Raw genomic sequence first — 26,711 nt, forward strand, 5'->3', positions numbered from 1 at the left:
GGTGGCTTCCCCATCACATCTTTTCGGCCCACACCTCAGTGGCTCCAGTCCCTCCCTGTCAGGCAGCAAACCCTCCCCTCCGGGCCATCCCCACCCATCCCACGGGGTCTGTGGGTTCCGTGGGGCAGCAGGAACAGGGCTGCAGGGTGCTGGCTGCTCCCCTTCACCCCGCCGGGAAGCGAAGCGCGGCGGAAAACGGGAGCAGGGGGGTGAGGGGAGGGCGACGCGGCCGCCATTTTCTGCGGGGCCAGGCTGAGCGAAGCCGCTGGGACCCACGCCGCCGCCGTGTTACCGCATTCCCCACCCATCCCTCCCTCCTCAGCCCAGCCGGTCAGGCAGCTCAGTGGCGGAACGGGCCCGATGTCACCGAGGGTGGCGGGCAAGGGACACCGGGACTGCCCCGTCGGACGCAGCTCCGCCAGCCCCGCCTCGGGACTACAACTCCCAGCGTGCCTCGGGCGGAGGAGGCCCCAGGGGAGGAGGTGGAGGGTTGGCTGCGGGGCTGCCGAAAGAGCCGCCTGCTCGGAAACACCGCACTGCGCGTGGCTCTCCCCCGATTTCGCGCACACAGAGCTCGATCTCCCGCTCCACGACGCCACAGCCCCGCACCGCGACTGCGAGGCTGCGTGCGGTGGGAGGGCTGGCTCTGCTTGTGTGACTCCTTGCAGTCAGGCAGCGCTGCGGGCGCCACGGTGTGGCGGTGGGAGGGCGGCGGGGCGGAAGCGCGTTGCCGGGGGGACGCGGCCTGGCGAGGCGGCGGCGGCGGCACCGAGATGAGCGGCAAGGAAGGTGACGGCGGCCACGCGTGTGCCTCTCCCTCCCCTCCTTCCCCCCCCTCCGCCCCACGCCGCGGTGCGTGGGGCAGCGGCGGCTGCGGCCCCTCTGAGCTCGCAGGGGATGGGGCGGGCGGCTCTCGGGACCTGCGCCGCCCGTTCTCACCGCCGAGGGGCGGTCCGGGAGCGGCTGCCCCGGGGCCGGGGGCTGTGCCAGGCCTGCAGAGCCCCTTGGCTTCCCCTGAGGCGGTGGAGCTGGGGAAGGGCGGGGAGGAGGAGGAGGCGGCCCTGGAAGCAGCCGTTCCCCTCAGCACTGCCCCGGGAGGGAGCGGAGCCTCAGAGGTCTCGCTGGGTTGGGGCTCGGCGGGGGTGAGAGAGGATGCGGTGGTAGAAGTGTTCTCCTTCAGTGGTAGAACAGGAGTTGCTGCAGCCAAGTGCAAGCTGGCTTTTTCCCTTTTTATTGTTTTAAAATTATTACTTTTTTTTTTTTTTTAATTAAACCTTTCTGCAGTCTGTGTTATTTTGATCCTAAACCTGCCGGTTATTCAGTGGAATCTCTCTTTTTTTTTCCCCTTCCCTTCTCTCCCTCACTTTCAGGGGTTTTGTTTTTCCCCTGCAGGTCATGATGATGTTCCCCAGCTTAATTAAACGCTATGCACTGGTTCAGGGGTTGGGTGTCTGTAAGGGGTTTTCAGCTAGGACAGGAAAAACAAAACCCTGAACTCGTGTCCTAACAGAAAAGGAGGACAAAATGATTCTCAGTTTCCTCTTTTAGAAAGTAACTACGCCCACTTCTGGTTTGTTTTTTTTTTTTTTGGTTTGGGATAATAAACAATTAAACGGAAACATTCTAAAATCCAGTGTTCGTCTGTAAGTTTTAACTAGTTTCCTTTTGTTCTTCTTTTAAGGAAATGGAGAGAGCTCCACATGCTCAGCTCTCTCTCAAGGTAGGCTTGTGTGGAGGAGTTTGCCAGATTTTGGCCTCTGTGGGGAAAACAAAGTGAAGAGCTGGAAAGGAGGCAGCCAGAGGGAGGAATGGGATGAATGGCACAATGAATCAGGCCTGGGAGAAGGAAGGACAAGAGGAAGAAACAGTTCAAAAATCAGTAGTAAATCAGTAGTAAAACAGGGTCCAAAATAGATGAGTTCTAGGTGAGGGTTTGAGGCTGAGGAAGAAGAGTAGAAAGGAGAAGGGAGCAGCAGTAACAAGGTGAAGAATCTAAGTACCTAAGGTGCTAAACTGCAGGAGCTAAACCATACCTGGATGATGGGAGTCTACTGAAATTATGCCTTCTGCTTTTTCTGGTTGCTGGAGACCCATGGCATAAGTAATTAGAGTAATGAAAACCTTGTAATTATGACTCCTGACAAGTTAATGTTGAATTAAAAAAAAAAGGGGGGGGTTGGTGGGAAGGTCATGTCCTTTTCTCTTACAGCAAGAAAACATAAAAGCATGTGAAGACCTTACACAAACCACTCAACCCCACAAAAAAACTCCTCCTACCACACTTACCCTTTGAAACTGGCAGGATTTTTCCCTAATTTTCAGTAGGAGTGTGGTGGGAAAAGTATCAAGTTAACATGGAAAGTGTTTTCATAGGGTTCACCCAAGATACCATACTCTGTCCTGTGTGGCTACTGTCAGGGATTTTCTGAAGACAGCATCCTGATGCTGCTTATATTCTGTCAAAATTGCTTTGTTTTTAAATATATTTGTGTGTATCTTCCATTTTTAGGATCAGGTGGGTTCAGGAAACGAAAGCATGACAATTTTCCACATGGTCAAAGAAGAGAGGAGAAAGAGAATGTTAATCCCTCCTCAGCTGTGATGACATCTTTTAAATGTAAGTAAGCATTTGGAAAGCCAGATGATAGAAAAGTGGTGTGGAAATTGCTGGGAAATGACTAGAATTTAGTGGTGGAATAAACCAGTGTTTTGCTGGGGGAGGAACTTGAAATTAGGTGGACTCAGGCTTCATACATTTGGAGGGTGGTGTTCTGGTTTTTGTGGAATAAAGTCCTGAGGGTGGGATTTCAAATGGCTCCACCTGACTCATCCTGAGCTCTCTTTTTCATCCTGCCTGCCCTTCTCTTCTGCTGACCCTGATACCAGGAAAACATCCCAAGTTTTCAGCCAGACATAAGGTGACTGAGCCCTTCAGAGCAGAAAACTGAGATCTGCAGAGGTGTAAAGCAAAAAATCTGAGCCAGGGAGACAGGAGGAGGAGGAGGAGGAGGAGGAGATAGCTCCCTCTGGAGAGCCTGGGAAGGTTGATCTTGGTGCATAAATGACTTTAATGTAAATCTGGGTGCATTGATTTGTGAGTTGGGAGCTGCTTAAACATGCACTTTTTAACAACAGGAATTTAGCTAACTAATGTAGACACTTAATTCAGTTTGAATGCCTTTTAAAATGCAGTTTATATTATAATTTCTTCAAATCCATGTAAACTTCCCTCCAACCAAACTGTTTTTACAGAATTTTGCACAAAACCAGCTTTAAGCTCCAGTAAATTTAGTTGAACTTTCTCATTAGACAAACCCCATCTACCCAAAGTTGAGCTTCAGAAATGAGAAGGCTTGAAAGAAGAAAGAAGAAGATGCTGTAAAGAGATTAATTCTTAGTGTAATTTTTTTTTTTCTGAAGCTCAGGAGGGTGAAGAATAAAAGCTGGGTGGCTTTTATAAATGGTCACTTCAACATCACATAATTTCTTTGCTTTCTTTAAAATAGATATTTATCTTTTTTCTGTCTGAGTCAGCCTGGCAGATAATTAACCCCTGAGCTTTTACACTGAATAGTGTGCCCTGCACTTGAATTGGTCAAGTGTACTTTCAACTGTGTTTTGTCACCTGTAGACACAACAGTTCATCAAAAGGTTACTATTAATCCAAAAAACCAACAGTTGTTTCCCTCCTTTCTCATGAAATCCAGTCAGGTCTTAAGTTAATTTCAGAAAGGATGTAAGGGAAATCATCTTCTATAATAAGAATAATGATCAAAACCCAAAGATCAAACCCAAAACCTCTTAGTACTTTAAATATGACACCTCAGTGATACAGAGAATGGATGGTATCATGGCCTTTAATAAAATTGAATTAAAATAAAATGAAATGGTCTGGTTCTGCAGATTGTGGGCATTGCTAATATTGAAGATCCTCACAACAGTGAATTTTTTGGTAGATGAAGTTTGTAAATGAACTGTCCAGTGAAGGAATGTACCAGTCATCCTTCTGCAAGCCCCTGGCACTATGATATGAAGGAAAAGTTCTTACTGATGATAGTTGAGTCATGGATTTAACTCTCAGCATTTGGAAGAGACACCAATAGATACAGGAAAGATACAAATCAGTTGGAGAATTTATGACTTAGAGTTTCAGAAGATAGGGGAGAGCAGAAGAAAATGGGAAGAACCAAGGTTTCCTCAAGGTGATGAAAAACAGTTCCTTTGGTGTCTTGACCTAAACTTTGCTTGCCAGCACACTTAGATGCTCTTCTACATCTTGGTCAGTACCTTAAAGAGTGTAACCTCTTGGCTTATTTTCCCCATCCTCTCAAATGGATGCCTTAACACCTCTGGTATGCTGGAAATATGTTTGATTTGCTACAAGTATCTGTTACTGGTTGTTCAGTGGAATAATGGCCTATAAAATGTTAATAGTATCTGTAAAACATCCCTAGGTAGAGTTTACATCCCTAAGTTGGGAGCCTTATTTCAAGTAATCTCACTTTGCTTTACTGCTTCTAGTTCTTAGGGGTATTAAAATACTTAACTTTAGGCAAAGTCTAGTTGGGATGTGAAACACAACCTTTCTTTTTACTAAAAAGTGCATTTTTAGCACTATATCTGCCTTGCTCCAATGCCTTGGTTGTTTGTTTTGGGGACTGGTGAGTCTTACTAATGATTGTAGGCATTCATTTAAAATCATCTTGCTGAATTTTGAGTCCCTTTCCTCAACAGCAGTATTGCAGAATAGGTTTTACTAGTTAAAACCAAGTGTTTCACCCTAAAATTGTTTGGGCTGCCATCATCACTGCTGACCTAACTTAAAGCTGCCTGATTAAACCGAGGTGATATTCCTGATGAACTTGCAGCAGAAATGCACCTGGAGGAAAAGGCTGGGGGGTGTTCCTGAGCTGTTGGTGTAGGACAGGCTCTCTGCCCTTCTCCCCAGCTGTATGTGGGTGATAATTGTGCTCATTTCTCTCCTGATTTCTGCAGCTTTTCAGCTGGAGCTGGACACCAGGCACGATAAATACGAGCGCCTTGTGAAGCTCAGTCGTGATATAACCATTGAAAGCAAAAGGACAATATTTCTGCTCCACAGGTTTACCAGGTGAGTCAGGATGACCATCAAAGTGTTGACAGAACCCTAGAAGCTTCCTCGAGGTGTTCTCTGTGTTTGTGATGCAGAGCTGCAGTGTTTTGTTGAGGGGAGTTCAATGAACATCCCCTAAATATCCTTTAGGGTGGGTGTGAGCTAATGAATGCCCACTCCAGTTAGAGAATTAAAAAATGCTGGTTTGGGTTTACTAACAGGATCAGAGTAGGATCTGGAGATCCTAAAATTCACCCTAAAATTGTTTGGGCTGCCATCATCACTGCTGACCTAACTTAAAGCTGCCTGATTAAACCAAGGTGATATTCCTGATGAATTTGCAGCAGAAATGCAGCTGGAGGAAAAGGCTGGGGAGGTTCCTGAGCTGGATCTGGATCCTGAGTAGGATCTGGAGATCCTACAGCAGGAGAGAGTTTTCCAGCTTTCAGCAAGCTGGGAGAGAAGAGCACTCACCCTTTCCTCAGGCTGCCTCTGCATTTACTTCACTATTTTCCTTTTTACTGCCTGACCTGAGGTCATCAATACAAAGAGGAGGTGGCCAGGGTTCTGATGACTTCAACACTTATTGCAACCCAAGAGGTTCAAATGGGAAGTTTTGGGCTTCTCTGTGTTCTCATGAGCCTTCAAGCAATCTTTGAAAGGCACACACAAACTAGAAGAATAACAGGAAAATCTGAAGCCTCTCCTAACCTGTTGCATAAAATGTTTATGTGCCAAAACATTGGTCTTAACATGCTACAGTTAGAACAACTCTCCCTGTTCCTTTTATTTTTTGTTACCTAGCAGTGCATTTCTGCTGTAGTAGTAACTATTTATAGTTCCCATAGTACTAAGAGTTATTAACAGGGATTAGGAGGTTGTCCTTCTTTTAACTTGGTATTTCTGCAAAGAGGCATTGTGATAATTCTAGTAACTGCTATAGCCTTGACTCTAAATAGCTCATCCCACTGCAGGGGCTGGATAGCTGGGAACTGGAAGAGGAAAGAACAACAAAAACCTCCTCTTTATGCTGAATTTTAGATTCCTGTTTTGTAAGACATTCCTGGGGTTGTGAGAGTGGAAGCTTTCCATGCTGTATTTTCATTTACTTCTTTACTTTTTTTGCTATTTTTGTAGCTTTACTTTTAGCAACCTGCTTTTAAATGTTTCTCAAGACCAGTGTATCAGTAGTTCCTTAAATAGACTGTAAACTAATATACCATATAGATTATTTGAGGGTGGGGGAAGTCTAAAGGAAATTAGATAAACTAAACTTTAAATGCCAAGTATATATTGTGGTTGTGAATCAGATATTTCAGCTGTTCCTGAATAGCATAGTCTGTAATTACTTCCTAAAAAAAAAATCACGTGTAGAATTAGATCATGTATTGTATTTTGCAATACTGTAATGTATTGCAAAGCAATATACTGTTTGTTTTCTTTTTTTAAGAGGTCAAAGGACTTCTGCAAATACTGCTGGTTCTCTGGAATGTGTATTTTTTAAGCCTTTGGACATGTTTCTTATTGTTCTTACTGCAGCAATAATAAAAATTCTAGTCTGGAAATAAACATAATGTTACCAGAACAGTTTTTGGCTGGTTGATTTATTTTCACAGGAAGAATGTACAACATTTTAGAACCAGCAGTAGTTGTCTGCTAAAGTTAAACTGCATCTCATTCCAGTGCTCACTTTGCTTTTTCCTGAAGCCTTTGAAAAAGTATTTAGTAAAAAAAAAAAAAAGTGCAATATTTTTTAACTGTTTGCTCATGCTCTGAGAGCTGCTCTTTCAGTTTCTGTTTTCAAATTGCAGTGCTCCCAATGGGGAGGAAATTCTGAGTGAATCTGAAGTCAAACTAGATGCTGTCCGACGGAAGATTAAGCAGGTGGCACAAGAACTGGTTGGAGAAGACATGTATCAGTTCCACAGAGCTATCTCTCCAGGTAAATTCTTTAAAAATAGGGCAGTGTGCTCTTTTGCACTAAATTCAGTTGATGTAGCACTGGCTCCTCCTCATGCTGCAGGTCTGAATTTGTCACATTTCTGTGGTTAAGATCGGGACTCAATCTTTTTTGTTAGCAAGGTTAGCTCTGGTATTAGAGAGACTGGTGCCCTACAGTCTTCTGTAACAAAGCTTTAAATGGGAAACTGCAACTGGAAAAAGTTGGACCCTGACCCAAACTGAAGTTGGGAGTAGTTCTGCTGAATGTACTGACTGGAATTCTCTGCACACTCATTTACCCCACCTGAAGGAGAGTGGGAGGAACTGTTTTGTGAAATGGTCCCATTTTGAGTTGGTAAAGCTCATGAATTGATAAAGTTCATGAATTGAAATCTTTAGATAAGCATTTACTTTCTTCTCAGGACTCAGAATGTGTTTCTGCCTCTGCTACAAGCATGAAGTCAGAGTTTTAATGTGTTTCAATCACATCTTTTTCTGCTCCTCTCTGCAAACAGCAGCCTTTGCTAACATCCTCAATACCAACTCCCAGGGTTTTCATGACAAAAAAAAGAAAAGGTGACAAAATGATACTAGTACACCAATTAATAATAAAGGGGCTGAGAAGAAGACTCTGCTGCCCATCTTTCCAACAGTCACACGTGCAGTGTCCCAAACAAATGCCTGAACTTTGCTGGTTTGTGCTAAAATAGGAATATGCAGCATCCCAATGCATTTCTGAAGTGAGAAGAAGGAATGGCTGCAGCTTTACCTTTTTCCTCTCTTTGGGTAACATGAGCAAGTGGCAAGTCTGTGGTGTCTCATCAGTTGTGTAGTCCTTCCTGGCCCTGACATCTTCCTATTTTTCTTTAATTCTTGCCTCATTAAGACTAACTATAGAATCCAACTGAAATAAGTTGCTTCTGTTCCATTTCTGTAGGTCATGCACAGTGTCTGTTGGGTTCTTCCTCTGGTACATGATGCTCCTCTGTGAGGGAAGGTTAGGCCAGCTGGTGTCTATTGTGCATGTTTGTCAGGATGTGTGTTAGAGGAGTTGTGTGGGTGTCACTGAGAAGGCAGGGGCTACTTTTAGGCATTTTTAAAATGAGCTCATTTATATGACAAGCATGAAATGCAAACTTTTAGCCAGAGCTTTCCTCTTACCTTGTTCCTTAAATCCTCCATTTTCCAGTTACTCATTGGGATGGTAAAAACAGGAACATGCAGGCTTGAAGACTTGTAAATCCTGATCATGCTGAAGCAAGGATCAAGGAGGTGTCAGAGATGTGAAGCTGCTTGATGTCAGGGTTATGAAGCTGAGACAGGAAGCCTAGAGACATGAAGAAGGAGGGGACAGTTAGATAAAAAGCATTTCTGAGAGGGAATGCTTCATTCCCCCAGCCCCCACTATCTCTGAACCACTGTAATTGGGAGGGAAACAGTGATAAGAGTTAAGAATGTTGCTTTTAGTTTTGGTTTTAAGTGTAGTTGTTCTTTAAGTGTTGCTTTGCAATTTTTTTGCAGTGGAAAAAGCTTGCATGCTTCCTTGGAAATAAATGCAGCTAGGAAAAGTGCTAGCTCTTCTCTCTTCATGTATTTCCTAGAGCTGTAAGTCTTGTTCTTCCTTTCACCTAGTTTCCAATTCTCATTTTGTATTTTAAAGAAATTCTGGAGAACTAGTTAAAAATCTTTTTATGAGCAAAATCATTGCCCTTAAATTGCTTTTTTTATTTTTTTTCTTCGAAAAAGAATAAAGCAATGTCTGTGTCCCGTATCTCAGGAGCAGCCTCTCCAATTAACCTCAGACTTCCTAAAAATATTCTCCTTTGTCTTGAAACCAAACATGAAACATCCTCCTGTTCCCCACCCAACCTCTCACAGAAAGAGTAAAAGGGATCAAAATGGGGCTTGCAATGGAAACCATGGTGTCAGCCTTAACTGGGGGATCAGAATAAAGCTGCCTAATACACATTTTATTCAGCATAATAACTGTCAGCCTATAAATAGAAGAGTGCTAGGAGTATTAATGCTTGGGAATATTGTTTGCCACTTGTAATTGTTAAATGCTTTTTTTGGGGTTACTCCAAGCAGTTGTTCTTTTGACTTGAAGATAAAACAATTCTGGCAGAGCACTAAAGGAGTTTCATGCTTTCCCTCATTAAGAATAGTGCTAATGGCACGCAGGACATTTCCCCAAAGGACACTTGTATGAGCACAAACTCTGAGTATAGCACTAATTGAACAACAACAAAAACTGATGACTGTTTTCTACACGTTTCTTAACAGTACAGATTGTCCCAGGGGATGATTAAACAAGCAAACAAAGAGATACTGAAATAATGAAGTCGTGTTTCTTTTTTTTTTTCTTTTTCTTTTTTTTTTTTTTAATGCAGAGCTCTTTATTTGTTATGTTAGAATGTTCTGCTTTGTTGATATTTTTAAAGCTTTACTATTTGTAGTATAGAATTCCTGCCCCTTTGCCCCACTTTGCAGTGTATACCTTATATATCCTGTGAGGAAATGGGGACTGTTTCTTCAAAATTGTTGTGAGACCCTCTGCAAGATGAAAACTGAAAAAGATTGTGGGAGTTTATGAAAAGGAGGAAGAAATTTTTCAGGATTTGATATATGTATAGATGTGTGAGTATTTATATATGTACATTATACATGCAGTATATATATACCTATATGCATATATAGGATATTTAACTCTAAAAGGGAAATAATCAGTAGGGGATATCAGGGCAGACCTGTATGAACTGTAAAAAGAAGTAGGGTTGCTCTGCTTCATGCTAGGGTTTATGGAATTATTCTAAGCATGTTCTAAATCTACTCTGCCCAAAGGAAAAACCTGTGTAATGCAGAGGGAAGCTGAGAGTTGCTTCATCAGTTGGCAACGTGTAGGGTTGCCTGGGGTACCTTTTTAATGTGATTTTAAATGAACTCTCTTGCTGTTTGAAGACTCACTTAACTTTATGTCCCTTAACAACAAGGGCGTGTAAAAGAATTATAAGGTTTTTGAGGTATTAAACTTTTTTATAAGACAGCTTGACTGAGGAACCTCCTGCAGTGGTGGTTTTTGTGGGAAGTTTTAACTCCACGTTGATATTTTTGTAATGAAGTCATCAGATTCTTCCAGGGGCACGTGTAGGTGTGGGATTATCTTCCCAGATGGTAGCCCTATGGAAGACAAAGCATGGGATGAGGAGCCCATCATTTTTTTGGGACTTCTTCAGGAGTGATGATGGTGATGGAGCTCCAGAGCTGTTGGCTGACCTTCCTGCTTGCTGGCTGCCTGTGCTAGGAGCAGGGCTGTACAGGGAGAAGCCCATCAGCTCTTTATCATGTCTGCACTTGCTCTCAATAGGATTAGATGGCAAGGCTGTAAAATGTCAGCACCTTGTCAAAACTATTGCTCTGTGGCTGCTTCTGCTGCTGCTGAGATGGGGAATTGTGTGTAAAAGTTCAGCACTGACGCAGTCTAACACATCATTTATCTTCTGCAGGCACTATTTGTGTTCTAAAAGCATGATAAAATGATCTAATGGGGCTTATTTCTGTCTCCTGGCTGAGCCCATCTCCAGGCACTTTAAGGTGTGTAATCAAACTGCAACAAACTGGATTGGACAAAGTCAGTGAGGTCTGTGTGGATGCAAAGGAAATACTTAAATTGTGCTGGAATACTCTTTTAACTGCAGTATGTAGGACCACCAGGCATGATGTGGAAAGAAATAGTATGGAGATGAGTGAAGTTTGTCCAAGCAGGCCAGATTTCCACATAATGATTTCTGTCTTACCTGGATTTTTCTTTTAATTTCTTTTTTTTTTTTTTTTGGTGTTGTTCCTGATGCTTCACTCATCATATAGAAAGAACACCTCATACTCAAGCTACCTTTGTGTTTGTAGAAACCAAAGTAGTTCTGAAATAATCCCAAGGGCTAATCTGCACATCAGGAACAGCAGAAATAGGATGTTGTTTTCTTCTTAAAAAGCCATAATAAAAATAGGTGGTGTATTTCATCATAATGTGCCAATCCAAAGGAAAAGCTTTTTAGGGCATGATGAAGGCATCATGAACCTTAAGCCTCTCACCCAGGAAAAGATTGAATACACCTCAAACTTGAAAGGAAAGCCATCCCTGGAGGAAGCAATCAGGTTGCTACAAGATGGTGGGAAAACAGAGTAACACAGGAACAGGATGTAACTGAAGAATTAAAGTTAATCTCTTTGCTGTTGTGGGTGAGAGGTAAAAATGCCAGAAATGGAAACAAAGTTTCCTGATTCTACTGGAAAATTAATGGAATTTGCAGTGAATAAGCTAATATTTATCAGCTCTAATTTTGTTAATTTCTTTGCTTCTCTGCTTTGTTACTTTTTCTTTCTCTGTTCTCACATCACCAAGTGGACCAAAAACTTTAGACTAATTTTTTTTTCACCCTGCAAGTTGCTCAGTTGAAGCTGGATACCTTCAGATTGTTGTTTTTTACCACCCTTTGATTATTTCTGGTTCATGTTTCTTTTTTCTAGCTTTTTTCCTAGTTTTTTTCCCATGGAAAGGCAAAAATCAGCAACCACAAAACCTCACACTTTTCACTTGCTGCTGCAGGCTTTAAATGTCTCTGCACCACAACTTAAACCTGGGGAAATGAATGTGAATTCAGAGGTGATAAAACAGGGCATCCACTGTGTGAGCTCTGATTATCAGCTGATCCTGAATGATCCCTGAGTTCAGGACAAGCCACACATTCAGCAGGAGCCCATGAGGGCAGCACAAATCAATACAAGAAGATGATAAAGATTCTTTTAAAGATGCTGTGGATCAGGCCAACAAAGCTTGTCCTCCCCTAGGTCCAACTTAACACCTAACTAATAAATTTTTGTACTACTATTATAGCAAATATTGCAGTTATTTACCTGGGAATCTCAAGCCAGTGGCTTCTTTGTCTTTTTAATTCAGTTTCCCAGTTAGCAAATGGAGGACATCCTGTGCTCTGGCTCAGATATTTTGTTTTTTGCCCCTGCAGCTGTTAACATCAGTCATTCACAGGCCAGAGCTCTCCAGCCTGCACAGGAACCATGTGCAAAGAGAACATAGAATCATAGAATCATAGAACTGGCTGGGTTGGAAGGGACCTCAGAGATCATCAAGTCCAACCCTTGATCCACTCCCGCTGCAGTTCCCAGCCCATGGCACTCAGTGCCACATCCAGGCTCTTTGGAAATATCTCCAGACACGGAGAATCCACTACTTCCCTGGGCAGCCCATTCCAATGCCTGATCACCCTCTCCAGAAAGAAATTCTTTCTAATCTCCAACCTAAACCTCCCCTGGCACAACTTGAGACCTTTTGTGCCCTCTTGTCTTGCTGAGAGTTGCCTGGGAAAAGAGCCCAACCCCCCCCTGGCTCCAACCTCCTTTCAGGGAGTTGGAGAGAGTGATGAGGTCTCCCCTGAGCCTCCTCTTCTCCAGCCTCAACACCCCCAGCTCCCTCAGCCCTTCCTCACAGCACTTGTGCTGGATCCCTTCACAGCCTCCTTGCTCTTCTCTGGACCTGCTCCAGCACCTCAATCTCCTTCCTGAACTTCCTGAGGGGCCCAGAACTGGACACAGGACTCAAGCTGTGGCCTCACCAGAGCTGAGCACAGGGGCAGAATCCCTTCCCTGGACCTGCTGGCCACGCTCTTCCTGAGCCAGCCCAGGATGCCATTGGCCTTCTTGGCCACCTGGGCACACTGCTGGCTCATGGTCACCTTCCTGTCAATCCAGACTCCCAGGTCCCTCTCTGCCTGGCTGCTCTCTAGCCATGAGAGAAGACAAATTATGAACCGTTTGTTTGTTTTTTTGTTTACAATTGCACAGGAGAATGTGTCATAGAGGAACTCCATTCCAGAAAACAACTAGTGTGGCACATCACCAGTAGTTTGGTTGGTTTTGGTGTTGTTTTGGTTTTGTTTTTTGGTTTTTTGGTGGTGTGTTTTTTTTTTTGTTTGTTTTTTTTTGTTTGTTTGGGTTTTTGTTTGTTTGTTGGGTTTTTTTTTTTTCACTTGTGGTGAGAAACAGGACAAGGTGAGTGGTGCTGGACCTTTTTTTTTTACCATCTCAGCAGCTCTGTATTTCTGAGGATAAGTGGTCACCATTGGTACTTCTGACATCCTAGGGAGCTGGGGCTGTTGCATGGAAGCAACATCACCTTGAGAAGAACTTTCACTGGGGTTTGAACTGCAGAAAGTGTGTTGTGTTAGGTGTTATTTCTTCTTTGATGAGAAGTCATCTTGAGTCAGAGCTTCCTTTCTGTGGTATCTTGAACACTTGCCCTGAAGAGTGTTAAAAGTGTAAAAATTTCCTCCTAAGTGAGTGACTTAGGCTCTGTGTTAATTATCAAGGCAATGGAGGTAGTCAAAGATCAGGAAGATTACTTGTTACAAGAATAGTTAGGGGTTTTTTGTTCAGTTTTTGAGGATTCATTTTCTTTTTTTTTTGAGGATTCAATTTTGGGGGACAGTAAAAAAAAAAAAACCCCTTCAGAAAAAAAACTTGGTTACAGAGGTAACCATGGTACATCCCTCAGGAGCAAAAATGAAAGCTTTGGAATTTCTCATCCACACTGAGTCATCTGCAGAAACCCAGCATTTGTCATAGGCTCATGTGTTTCAAATCACAATAACAAAAAGGGCTTAATTAAACTGTCTTCTGCAATATTAAAATATTCTTTTCAGTTCTCTGCAGGGTTTTTGTGCCTGTTTGGGGAAATAATCTGCCTCTCACTTGTGCCTATTAAATAGGTAATTTGTGTTTGCTTCTGTAGGTGTTAGAAAAACTAATTTAGGGATTACTTTATCCCTAAAGTTGAGGTGTGTTAAACAAATTGAAACAATATTGACCCGCCAGTATCTGAAATACATCACTTCAACACAGGCAGCCAGGAGGGAACAGAACCTCTTGGTGGTCACAGATGTGTCAGGTAGCAATTGACACATTAACAAAGATAAAATATGAGAAATTTGCACCCATTTGGCTATTGATATAATGGCAAACCAGTTTAGTCAAATGTAATATGTATTCTTTATATCCCATTAGTAATTAATCTAAGGTTATTTAAAATATTTTTTTCTCATAAATACACCTGGGTTTCTACTGATTACTGAAGTGAGATCAAAACTGGATTGATAAAATTAAGCAGTCTGTTTATGTGGATGTGGACTTTGCTGTGGTTTTTTTTCCTCTCTCCAGTTCCCTTAAAAATTCAACTCCCTGCCACAGTGCCACAATAAATTGAAACAGATTTTTTTTTTTTTCTGACAAATTTGCAAGTTTTTTTTCTGGATGTTCATTCTAGTGCTTTTTATTTATGTTTGTTAGTTGGTCTCATTTTATAAAATCTATCCCTGAGTGGACTGATTTTTTTTCTAAGCCCTTTTCACAACAGGATGTCCAGAGCATGTTTGTCTCTGCCTTTATGCTCTTCCAGTGTACTGCTATAAAATTAACCTTTGACTTCACACTTGCCAGCCACACAGCAGTTGGATTTTCAAAGCCTCAGTTATAGTTTAACTACTTAAGTTGTTACCACTTGTGCTTGGAAAAAGATCTGTGAATGTCAGGAATCATTGGCAAGTCTGAAGGGTGCTTAAATGGAATAGAAATGTGAAATGTCAGTTTTATCTTCATGGGATGCTGACTATTTATATTATTATTATATAAATTATAGAATTACATAAATTATAGAATTATATAAATTATAGAATTACATAAATTATAGAATTATATAAACTGTGGATAAATACTTTTAGATTTATTGCTTGTGCTTGTTTCAGTTGGTGTACATGGTTAATTATTTGCTTATTTCACCACTTCTTTCCTTTGTTGATCAATATGCTTTTGGAATTGGGTTCTTTATCCTCCCCATATTCTTCAGAGCTTGGGAACAAGGAGTTCCACAATGATATAACTCTATTTTTTTTTTTTTTTTCAGTGTTGTGTGCGTGGCTTTTTTGTTTCTTGTTGCTGGTTTGGTTTTGGTTGGGGTTTTATAAATGAGAATGTAGCTTCCCAGCCTAAATGTGATGATAAGATAGAGCTGTAGTTCTGATTTTGTAATTAATTTGTGGGTATTTTCACATGGCTCAGCCTCTAACTGATGTGCCCCCACCCTTCATATCATGATCCTGGAAGAAACTTGCTGTGTATATTTTCCTACCATCTTTCCTGTGATTCCTGCTCAGTTAGGGCAGGAGCCAGGTAAAGAACACAGGCTCTGCTCTGCTTGTGTCCTCACCATCAGCACAGGCTGCTCTGTGAAGAAAAACACAGAGAAAAAAGAAAAGAGGGCAAAGGAATGGAAAGAAAATGAATTTGAGAAGAAATAGGGAGAAAAGAAGCTTATTCATTAAGATGGCAGGTAGCTTTGGCATTGCTTACCTTAAGAATGGAGAGGCATAAAATCTATTTTAACCCATTTTTTCATTGCTGAACAGAGATTTAAAGGAGGAAATGAAGTAAATAGAATTTTAGGAGGACACTTTTCACCCTGTTTGATCTGTCACCCTGGGTTAAAACTTATGTGCATCCATATTTCAAGTGGAATTAGATTCTGTTTACCCTAACCAGACTCCTACAATTATTTTTACTAATTATTTATACTAATTATTTTTACTAATTCTTAATACAGAACTATCTTTTCCTTCCTATCCTCACTTGGACTAAGTGCTCCAATGTATTTTGTTTGTTTGTTTTTTATTGGGTTTTTTTTGGTTTTTTGGTGTGGTTTTTTTGTTGTTTTTGTTGTTTTGTTTGTTTTTTGTTTTTCTGTGGTTTTTGGGTTTGTTTTTTTTTTTTTTTAAGAAACCTAATTTCTTGCAAAGGATCTTAGAGAAACTGTTTAGCAGTTCTTTCTCAGAGGCTCCATATGTAGATAAGGATAAATGCCTAGAATATCAGCTGATAAGGAGGCAAGAAAAGTGCCCAAGCTTTCAGCTACAGAATCTCCTTTATAGGTAATATGTGCCCAGTTTTACCTCAGTGTAACTTTCTTGTTCTTACCTACAAAATAAAGTTTCAAAATACAGAAGGAATCTGTCATACTGGGTCACTAGCACATGCTGCTTAACATAAAGTAAATGTAATATTAAAATATTTCAGGACTCTGTTACCTCATATCTGTAATTATCAGAAGTGCTGGTAAAAGTAATACAGTGCTTTTAATTGGGATTTTTGGTCAGTGTTCCAGAAAAAATAAAAATTACATAAAAGGCAGAGTTACAAACTATTCCATTCCTGGCAGCTGAGTCCAGAAATAAAGTCAATTTTGGAATAAATCCAAAACAAGAGCATGAAGGGAAAGGTATTGTTGCCTGGTGCAGTGAAAGGGGATGGTGGTTTTCACCTTGGGGATTATTTGCTGAGAATAGCGGATGTCCTACCATTAAACTAAAACAGAACATGTTTAAACATCCTTCTACCTGCTCGTGGAAACACCTTATTTCAAGGTCTTGGGTCACTGAAGTGTCATGTTTAGCTGCTTCTGGAAGAAGGACTTTAAAAAGAAAGCAAAAAAAGGAAATTTAATATGAATGTTTTTTGCTAAGCAGTTGTGAGCAGGATTTATCTATCTTATTACTAATGGTAACAACTTGGTATGGAGTATTCTGAGGCTTACTGGTAAATAGTGGGTGATAGATTCCCTGGGTGTGAAAAGGTAAAAGGATAAATCAGGCTTTTGTCTCAACATCTTCCTGGTGGGGTTGAACAGAATGAGTGAGAAGAGGAGAACGTGCCAGGTAGGGTGGGATGGCAGGACAGAGCAATGTGTGTGCATGCACATCAGTGTGCCAATTAAAAAAATAGAGAAAAACAAAGTGGAGGAGGCAAAAAACTTATCCTGGAGAAGGACAAAACACGTGTGGAGAAGCAGGAAAGTGGAGTGAGCTGAAAATGCAAGTTATGATTGATGGAGAAAACTGTTTACCAAAAAGTTTGAGGGCTGATTTGATCTAAGAACCCAGTAAAATGCCAAGTTGATTCTCCATATGTGATAATCTTCTCCACAGATAGCAGAGAGAGATTCTTAGAGATGTTGACCTGTTGAGTGATGCTCTGTCTGGTAGCTTATAGTTTATCCACAGCAAAATCCAAGATTTCGTAAGGAATTAGTGGCCAGATTACATCAGAGAGTCAGGAAAAGAATGGGTGGTGAAATCTCCCTCTCTGTAGCTTCTGAAGTTCTTTAACTTGAATGATCCTGAGCAGCTTTTATCAAGAATTCTTCTGTTGTTTGTGACCAAAATGTTTGGGCTGAATTCAGTTGATTAAATCATTGCATTTAATTGGCCTTGCAGCTCCCTGGGTATGTTCTGGTTTGTGCAGAGCAGTGGTCAGTCTGGCTTTGGTTGCTGGATCTTTATTTTGTTTTTCCCACTGCTGTTGTTCAGAAGCAGCATAAAGGGTGCAGGCTGGATTGCTCTTAAATTACCCCCACTCACCTTGCAAATAGAGATGTTAAGGGAAAAAATGCAGGTTACTCATCACACTTTGGTGGTTGCAAAGTAGAAAGTTTCCTACAACTGAATTTTCCCTTGAGATTACCTCTGGTTTTTCAGGGGTAGTTTCACCCTCATCTGTTACTGAAACTTACATTCTTTTTGATTTAATCTTTTCCTTTTATTCAGGTGAAGTCTAAGTTTGCTGCTGCCTAAATTTGCTGAGATCCCAGCCCTGGAGAGGCTTTTAAGGATTTTAAGACTATTTGAATGGAACCAGGATTCTACTTTTGATACCCTTGGGTGCCTCACATTGTCTCACTTTGTGCATGACCAAAACTACTGTCTGATCCTGGCTCTCTCCATAGCAGTCACCTCTTTTCCCCTTAAAATTCCTCAGAATGGCTCTACTAGAGCCATCTCTGGTCCATTAAGGTCCTTTGGTGCCTCCTCTGTCCATTGTTCAGGTACACACATGCACTGATTCTGTCTCCTAAACTATATTTTAAACTTAGTTGTGCCATGGTTATTCCAGGTTTGTGTCTGCTTTTTTTTGTTTGTTTGTTTTTTTCCTCCCAGCTTCAGATTTCTACTTGTCAACTTTTCCCACATGCTTTCTCCAGATCCTCTCTGTGCACGTAAGGAAAAACTGGTAGAACCTGTGAAATTATTGTCTGAACATCCAAGGTTTTTTTTTTAGTTCTTTTCTTGACTTTAAAGCATACAGAAAATCACCATCTGCTGAGTAGGTAGTGAGAGGTAATTGTGGCAGGTGGCTGCAGATGGCACACAAATCTGGTACAAGCTACATGTTATCCCATCTTTTATTTCCTTGTCAACACACCAACTCCTTTTGCTCTCCTGCATGCCTTGTTTTTAGAGTATAAAGTCTTCTGGACAGAGGTGTTGTTCAGTATATTTCTTTTATTGGACATCACAGCCCTGTCTGGTTGATTTTTTTGTTCGTTTTTAGTCTGGAGTGGTTTGTAGCAACAGATGGTTTATCCTGAATGAGAACCTACATGTTTTTAGGAGCTTGTTACTAATTCCCACACAACAGAGAAGTGGTAAATTCATTTTTAAACAAGTATCTACCATTGCTATGAGATGAAATGAAGAAATTTTTTTTAGGTGAGCTGCTTTGCTTTTGATTTCTCTGCAGTCTTTTTCTCTTCTTTGTGTTTATGTCTTGGTGAACTTGTGAAATAGTAACCTGCACTCTCTGCCATACAAATTCTGCACTTTAAAAGCTCTGTTACTGTAGAATGGTTTGGGTTGGAAGGGACCTTAAAGATGATGTAGTTCTGCCTGCTGCCATGGGCAGGGACACCTCCCATCAGCCCAGGATGCTCCAAGCCCCATCCAAACTGATCTGGAGCATTTCCAGGGATGGGGCATCCACAGATTCCCTGGAGAACCTGTGCCAGAGTCTCACCACCCTCACACTAAGGAGTTTCTTATTAAAATCCAGTCTCAATCTGCCTTCTTCCAGTTTGAAACCATTCCCTCTTGTCCTGTCACTCCATGGCCATGTAAAAAGTCCCTCCCCAGCTTTCAGGCACTGGAAGGCTGTTCCCTGGAGCCTTCTCCTCTCCAGGCTGAACAACCCCAACTCTCTCAGCCTCTTGGAGCAGAGATGCTCCATCCCTCTGGACATTTTGGTGACCCTCCTATGGACCCATTCCAACAGGTCCATTTCTGTTCTGTTCTGAGGGCTCCATAACTGGATGAGGTCTCATGGGAGTGGAGCAGAGGGGCAGAATCACCTCTCTTGACCTGCTTGTCACTTCTTACACAGGCCAGGGTACCCTTGGCTTTCTGGGCTGCAAGCACACATTGCTGGCTCATATCCAGCTTTTCATCCTCTGGTCTCTTTCTGCAGGGCTGCTCTCAATCCCTTCATCCCCTTCAATCCCTTTATTGATATATGGGGAGGGGTTGCCCTGGTCAGTACCTTGCATTTGGCCTTGTTGGGGTTCATGAGGTTCACATGGGCTGACTTTTCAAGCCTGCTGAGGTCCTTCTGGAGGGCATCCTGTCCCTCAGGTGTGCCAGCTGAACCACACAGCCTGTTGACAAACATGCTGAGGGTGCACTTGAACCCACTGTCCATGGCATTGATGAAGATATTAATCAATAGTGGAATATTAATCAATTGGGACCCACTGAGGGATATTCTGGGGAGCTGCTATTCAGTGTGTTTCTGGGTTAATGTGATGCTTTATCCTCATTTTGCAGAAGGTCCAGAATGAAGTTGGAGTAAAATGTTGACAATGGTATCTGCAGTATTTTTGGTTTGGTTTCTGTACTTCAGAAATGTGCTCCCTTAGGCTGTGTTTCTGTTATTTCTGGATTATCTTAGTGTTCACTTTTTGCTAATAAACCTAAAATAGTCTCACTTAAATAAATAGAACTGTGAGCATGGATCACTGCTGCAAAGCTTGTGTCATTTGCTTAATTCTGCTTTTTTTGCAGGCCTTCAAGAATATGTTGAGGCAGTTTCATTCCAGTATTTTATCAAAACACGATCTTTGATTAGTGTTGAAGAGATCAACAAACAACTTGTGTTTACAGCTGAAGACAGAGGTGAAACGGCAAACACGGTAAAAGTTTTTCTTTTCTCATCTGACAAGCATCTTTCTGGGGTGGGAATGCAATAAGTGGACTTAATCATATGTTTAGCATCTGATTAATTATGGCCAGTTAGTGAAATGGTATTAGATACACATGTGGGCTTTGACTCACTTGTTCAAAACATGTTATTTATTCTGACAAGCAGTAAACTACATCTGTGGGATGCATGTTTATAAATTTCACATCCTCCTTACTCAGAGGAAACTGAGCTCCTTCTGGTAAGGGGGAAAGGTCCAGGGGAGTGAAATACCAGCAAACAAATGTAGAGAGGGGATTTTTAGTGCCTGTAAGGCCTGCTGGTGTACAGTGATGTAGCAAAAGCTGCAAAAGACAAATGAATCCTTGGCAGGATGGACTCCATGAATAAAATCTTACTGCTGCTGCTGAACTGGGGACAGGAGGCACTGTATTCAACTTCTGCTAAAATGCACTTCAAATGTCATACCCTGATCATTTCTAACTTTTCCTGGAGCTGCTCTTGATGCTTCCCCTCAGAGGACAAACTTGTCTCCCATCATCCAGCCCTGCTGTTTCTTGACTTGCCCAATGCTCCTACACTGCCCAAAGCAGAACTTTCTGCCCAGACCCAAACTGCTGCCACTGAGCACAGCCAAGTGGGTGCAGTCTGATTGGTGACAGGGGAGAAGAGGCTGTTTTGGAATAAAGTACAGAAATGCATGTGCACTGCTTGAGGTGAATCCCTGACTCTGCTTCCATTGAAGAGATCCTCCTGTAAAGCATCTTATTTTTGATTCATTCTCTTGGTAGAGTATTTGCAAAGAAGCAGAGTTTTGAGCTTAATTTCATTTATTCTTACACTTGTTTTAACAAACAAGTCTGTTAACCCCTACATACACATCCCTGACCAGACTGGTGAATTCTGGTGGATAGCATGTTGTGGGAAGAAGGGAACAGAGGAAAACCTGCATTGTTTCCCACATTGCCAATCCTTTGGCAAAAAAAAGTGTTGAAAACTTGGATATAGGAGCAAACTGGTAACAAAGTGGTCACAGCACCAATCCTGCCTGAGTTCAAGAAGTGTTGAGGTGATGCTCTCAGGCACATGGTGTGATCCTGGGAGTGCCCTACACAGGGACAGGAGTTGGACTTGATGGTCCTGGTGGGTCCCCTCCAACTCACCATATTCTCTGATTCTGTGATTTTCTTCATGAAGTATTTTTTAAACTGTTTTAATGAGTTCAGTTTATAAAAATGGATCTGAGAGAACTGTACCTATCAGCTTCTTTCAGAAAATGTATTTTGAAATTCAAGATACTAAAATCATGTGATTTATTTCAATAATACAGACTATTTTTGGTTCTAGATTGCTTTGGACAGACTGTTTAGGGAAAATTTCAATCTGTTAGGATGAGATCAGTCAGAAGAAAAAAAAGGCAAAGAAATGTCAGTACAATTATGTGATAATTCTGTTGGCAAACAGAGGTGGTGGGAGCAGGGTATATTTGTCACTGCTTTTAGAACTGAAATCACATCTCAAGGGAACTGAAACCACATCTTAAATGGAAGTCCAAGTGTACTGGGAGGAGATCAGTGCTCCTGAAACCAAGCCCCATGGCAGCACCGTGCAGTGTCATTTCCCAAAATGTGTTTTACTTCTCAGTTCAGGTGTCAGTGTGTAACCCAACCATTCCAGACTTGCTTTTTCATCATCCTCTGCATTGCACTTTGTTCTCTATTTCTGTCCTCAGACCTCCAATTCCCACGAGAAGCCAGCAGGCACTTGGAGCCTGAAGGTGACACCTGTGGATTACCTGCTGGGAGTGGCAGATCTGACTGGAGAGCTGATGAGGTTGTGCATCAGCAGTGTTGGGAATGGTGACATTGACACTCCCTTTGAACTCAGCCAGTTCCTACGGCAGATTTATGATGGTTTTACTTTCATTGGCAACACTGGACCTTACGAAGTATCAAAGAAGCTGTATACCTTGAAACAGAGCCTGGCAAAAGTAGAGAATGCCTGCTACACCTTGAAAGTCAGGGGGTCTGAAATCCCCAAGCACATGCTGGCTGATGTGTTCTCCACCAAAACAGAGATGATTGACCAGGAGGAGGGTCTTCCTTAAAAGAAGGAGACTGTTGCATTGCAGAAAGAAAGAAAAAACTTTGGAATCGTGGTTCCTAGGGTTTGGACCCTTCTCAAAGCTTTTTAGGTAGAAATATGTTTAGTTTTATCTGTGAGAAGGTTGTTTGCAGTGATAATTTGTAACAAAGAATACTTTTTATGATGTGCAAGAGAACACATGTTTGACTCTGTCCTCTCAGTGTGGATTTTCTGCATTGCTCCATTGGATCATCTTTCAGAATGACCAAAATTTCCACTGCAACCTCTGCACCAGTGACTCTCAGTTGGGCAAATCACCTCAAACTCTTGTGGCTGCTGCTACAAACACAGCAGTGGAAAAAAGTATGGTTGGGTACTGCTCTCCATACACCTCTGCTGACCTTCTTTCTGAGTATTGGGATCCTGTACTCATGTAGTACCTGAAACAGTGCACCTCTGTGTGTATCAGTTCCTCCTTGGACTTAAAACTGAGGTGGTCTCAAAGGTACCATGTAACTTAAGTCTTCTCTGAGTGCTTTTGAGCATGAAACTGAAGCTAAATCAACTTTTCAGCAGTTGATAATGAAGCAAATTGCACCCTGTAAATACTGCTGTGCACTTATGATTTCGGGGCTCTGTTTAAATAGAGTTCTGCTGAAGTTAACACTGGTACTTTGCAGCCTTGAGCTGGAAAATTCACACAAAAAAAAATTGTGGAATAAATGTACTGGGTTACATTTTTTCTAATGCAGTTTTATACAGAGTTTGACATCTTTCTGTTTGTAAATGAAAGCAGAAGACCTACCTGTTCTGTTTAACATGAATAATTTGGTGTTAGGACAAACAGTTTTGGGCCCAAACAAACACAGTAAAGTGTTGGAAGTCTCTTCTCTTCTGTTTGTGCTGCCCTGAGGACCCCCAATGGGCTTGAACTGCTCTAAGTCAAGCTTTAAATCTCTGTTAGCAGGAACTATTATCATGTACCTATGGAAAGGAAACTGCAGACAGGACTAAGGCAGACATTCAGCCTTCCACATTTATCTTTGAGGTGGCTATGTCACCACTGGCAAAAAGTCAGGGCTTTCTGCTGGTGTTTGAAGTTAGGAAAGTCTGATAATGTACATTATGCTAAAGGAAAACAGATAAAACAACGTGGTCTTGAGACTCCAGGAAATAGGCCTCCCAGCTGCAATTGAAAATACTGCATGTTTTTGATTTCCACTTCCATATGCTGAGATACTGCCAATATTTTCCCAGGAGCATGTCCTGAGTAGCTGGGATTATCTGATAGATGGTTGGGAATGGGTAGATACATTTCTGTCACATTTTTCCATTGTTTCCACATAAAGCAATATGTGGTAGGTTGAAAAAGAAGTGGCATTTTTCCTATTGTTTAATACTATTTTTTACAATAAATTCTGCAAAGCAGTCACTGCCTCTACATTGGTCCTTTTGCCTTTCAGTCCCAGCTGTAAATAAGGGTGCAAGTTGCCCACCATACAGGACTTCACTTGGAATTTTCAGTCCATTCCTATATTGTTACTTGGAATGACATGTTATAATCCTGAATCTCTTTTTCTCCCTAACTTTATTCTCTGAAGTCTGAAAACTACTCAGGGTAGAAACTTCCTGTGATCCTCTTGAATTAAAAAACCCTCAAAGGATTCAGATGACAGAAGAAGTTTATTGCTGGAATAAATCTGTGAAGGTACCCACATTTTTTTACATCTCTTTTGGGGTTTTTGTCTGCTTTTTTTCTTCTGATGAGAGGAAGGGAAAAAAGAGAAGGACACTTAACTAATAATGGTTTTGTTGTTTTTTTTTTCCCCTCAAGAAATGTTCTCACCTAGTATTTCACTTGATGCAGGTAAGAGTCTAATTCTCTGTCTTTTGGCACAACTAAACTTACTGCAAGTAATTGCATGTCAAGTGTATGTGTGTGAAGAGAAAGCAGATAGTTACTAGAGGTATTGTGGTATTAAACAGAGCTCTGTCTCTTGTCTGTCCTAGCAGCTGTCAGGCAGAATTTGAAATCTTCATGGAGCAGTTTGGAAAGGGATGAGATGCACTCCAGCACATGGCAGCACTTGGCCAGGTGAGGTTCTGCCTCCAGCCACGGGACAAACATCCAGTGGCCACTGCTTCAGTCAAACAGTTACTGCTGTTGTGCTGGCACTCATTATTTTAAAATTTCAGGTGTTCAAAAAGCTGATTTTTTCCTAGCAGTCTTTAGATGTTCTTTCAGAAAATACGTACTGATTCTGATGATTTTGAGAGGGAAATTTGCTCTAAGACCAGAGAAAATGTTTTAATGACAGAGGTGATTTCTAAACTCCAGGCTGCCTGTAATCAAAACTGTGAATAATTTCTAACAGGGAGCAAAGTGTGGCATATTAAAGTGGCATATTAAAACACCAGGGCAGATGGGAAACAGCTAATGGCCTGCAAACCTCCTGCCCATGGAAATATTCCACCCCCCAAAAAAACAATGGCACTGGAGCTATTTGAAAAGTGACAGGCATTTATCAGCAAAACAAGCTGCTAAACAAGCAATGGCAATTTTCCCACTTCTTATCCCATTGCTCTGTGGAGCTATTGATATGCTTGGTCTGCAGCCAGAAGAGGACTATGTCATAGCAGATGTTTCATGAGGGCAGCTCTGTGTGCTGCATTTCTAGAATCTCCTTTCTCAGAAATGATTTGTCTTGATGGGGCCACTTTTGTCCTGATTCTTGATTTGCAATAAGGAAAATAAACTCAACTGCATTTAGCTTTCCAGAACTGCCAGAGAGGTTATGCAAGAGAAACTTCCTGTTGACAGGACATGTATGTCTGTCCACTTACTTGGAGTCCTGATTACTTGGATTTTCAGTGAGTTTACTGAAAATCAAAAGCAAATAAAATGAAAGGTAAGACCTTTTGTAATATTTAGCATATTAAGTGCCTTATGTGGATTCTGGCACTGCCTACAAAGAGTTTGCAGTTTAAGAGTAGGCAAAAGAGTAGCCCAGACAAACAAAAGGAAGATGGTAGAAAGGGGAGATGAAGTGACAGGGTTTTTACAGGCATTCTAACAGGTTGGTTTACCACTCCCCATTTCAGAAAAAGAAACTTATAAAGATTGAAGAAAGTCTGGAGTGTGACAGTAAAGGGTTAGTTGGGAAAGGCAAAGGCAATGGAGAGGCAAAACGGAAGGAAGTGAGGTAGAGACAAAGAGGGGAAGAGTGGCAAGGAGTGGGACAGCATGGAGGAAGAGCAGGCTGGGCTGCAGGACAGTGGGTGCACATGTGAGTAGGGTGGGACTGGGGAGGACGTGGGACAGGAAGACAGCCCTGCAAGAAGTTGGAAACAACACTTCAAAACCAGGTGACTCAGCTATAAAAGACTTGGAGTTGACTGGAGGAACTGAATTGAAAATGACCACAAGGTTTCCAAAACATCTGGTAGCCTTTTTCTATCTATCTTACCAATTTAGGGTCATAAATAAGGGAAACTTGGTTTTCTGAGCAGCTGAGAACCTGCAGGTCCTGGGCTGAGCAGGGTTTGCAGGCTCCCAGCCATGGTGCCACAAACCAGCAAGCAGCTTTTAGCTCCTGTTCCACCCAACTTCTCTTGCACATCCCCTTCACTCCCGTATTGGTAGCCAAAACCCTTGATGTGTGAACTACCACCACCTGCAGCTCTTAGAGACATGATTAGGTAGAATTTTTAACATAAAAAAAATGCTTACAGTGACCACTGTTTTCCCCTTGTGTGCTGTTTACACCTCCATTTTGCTATTATTTCTGCTTCACCCCCTTCTCTGTTTCTTCACTCTCTTTACTTACCTTTTTTTTTAAGGCTGTGCAGTTCTTTTGAGCCATCTCATGGCTCGGTCCTTTCCATGTTTAGCTGGAATCCTGGGGTAAAACATCTCCATGCAGGAAGAGGAACTGATTGATTTCTTAGGTAGGTTTGTCTACTCACACCTCCAAATGTGGGAACAGTGCCCTGGCTCTGGGGGGAGAGCTCTGGGTGCTCCTGCACTCAGATAAGGTCAGGTGGATCTGTCCCACAGCAGCCATGGTGCTGTGTGTCAGGATGGATGGGTGGGCAGATCTCATGCAGGTGAGCAAACCTGAAGTGATTCTGAGGTTTGCAATCATCAAGAGCCCAGGTAAGCTGCCTACAAACATGGAAGAAGTTTTCTTCTGCAGTTCTGAGGAAGGTTGTCTTGGAGGAGTATTATTTCCCAACAACTCTTAACCTCTTTTTACCTGACCCATTAGCTCTTTGCAAGGCCTGTTTGCAGAATGGGGCAGAAGAGACTTGCTATGTCTTCTTCTGGAGCCAGTCAGTGCCTCCCTGAACACTGGCCAAAAGTGATGTGATGGTTTTCTCAGCTCCTCCCACAAGCTACCCAGGCTGGTTCTGGTGTCCTTCCAGCCAGGCAGGGGGGGCTGAACACTAAACTTCCACTATTGGGTTTTGCAGACCAGTGATTTGTGAGTCCATCCTCTTTTTGTTTGTT

The 26,711-nt window shown here is 42.0% G+C and overlaps 1 protein-coding gene across 2 annotated transcripts; it reads left to right on the plus strand.

The window, feature by feature from the left end:
* The first annotated feature begins 735 nt into the window (after positions 1-735).
* Positions 736-23,629, plus strand: TSNAX (translin associated factor X). 2 transcript variants are annotated; one of them, XM_030448561.1, is made up of 7 exons: positions 749-789; positions 1,682-1,720; positions 2,510-2,617; positions 4,996-5,110; positions 6,904-7,034; positions 19,981-20,108; positions 21,849-23,629. In XM_030448561.1, exons 1-7 carry the CDS (start codon positions 774-776, stop codon positions 22,221-22,223), a joined length of 912 nt encoding a protein of 303 aa, XP_030304421.1. In that variant the 5' UTR covers positions 749-773; the 3' UTR covers positions 22,224-23,629. The 2 variants fall into 2 exon arrangements, with proteins under 2 accessions (XP_030304422.1, XP_030304421.1); XM_030448562.1 differs by lacking the exon at positions 1,682-1,720 and having other exon boundaries at positions 736-789.
* Positions 23,630-26,711: the final 3,082 nt, after the last annotated feature.

The sequence above is a fragment of the Calypte anna genome, chromosome 3 (assembly GCF_003957555.1).
Source record: "Calypte anna isolate BGI_N300 chromosome 3, bCalAnn1_v1.p, whole genome shotgun sequence".
Classification (NCBI taxonomy): Eukaryota; Metazoa; Chordata; class Aves; order Apodiformes; family Trochilidae; genus Calypte; species Calypte anna.

Excerpts from the sequence above, each read along its gene's own strand:
- TSNAX (XM_030448561.1), top strand. Across the intron at positions 1,721-2,509 it reads ATGCTCAGCTCTCTCTCAAG|GATCAGGTGGGTTCAGGAAA; the intron begins GTAGGCTTGTGT and ends TTCCATTTTTAG. Across the intron at positions 2,618-4,995 it reads TGTGATGACATCTTTTAAAT|CTTTTCAGCTGGAGCTGGAC; the intron begins GTAAGTAAGCAT and ends TGATTTCTGCAG.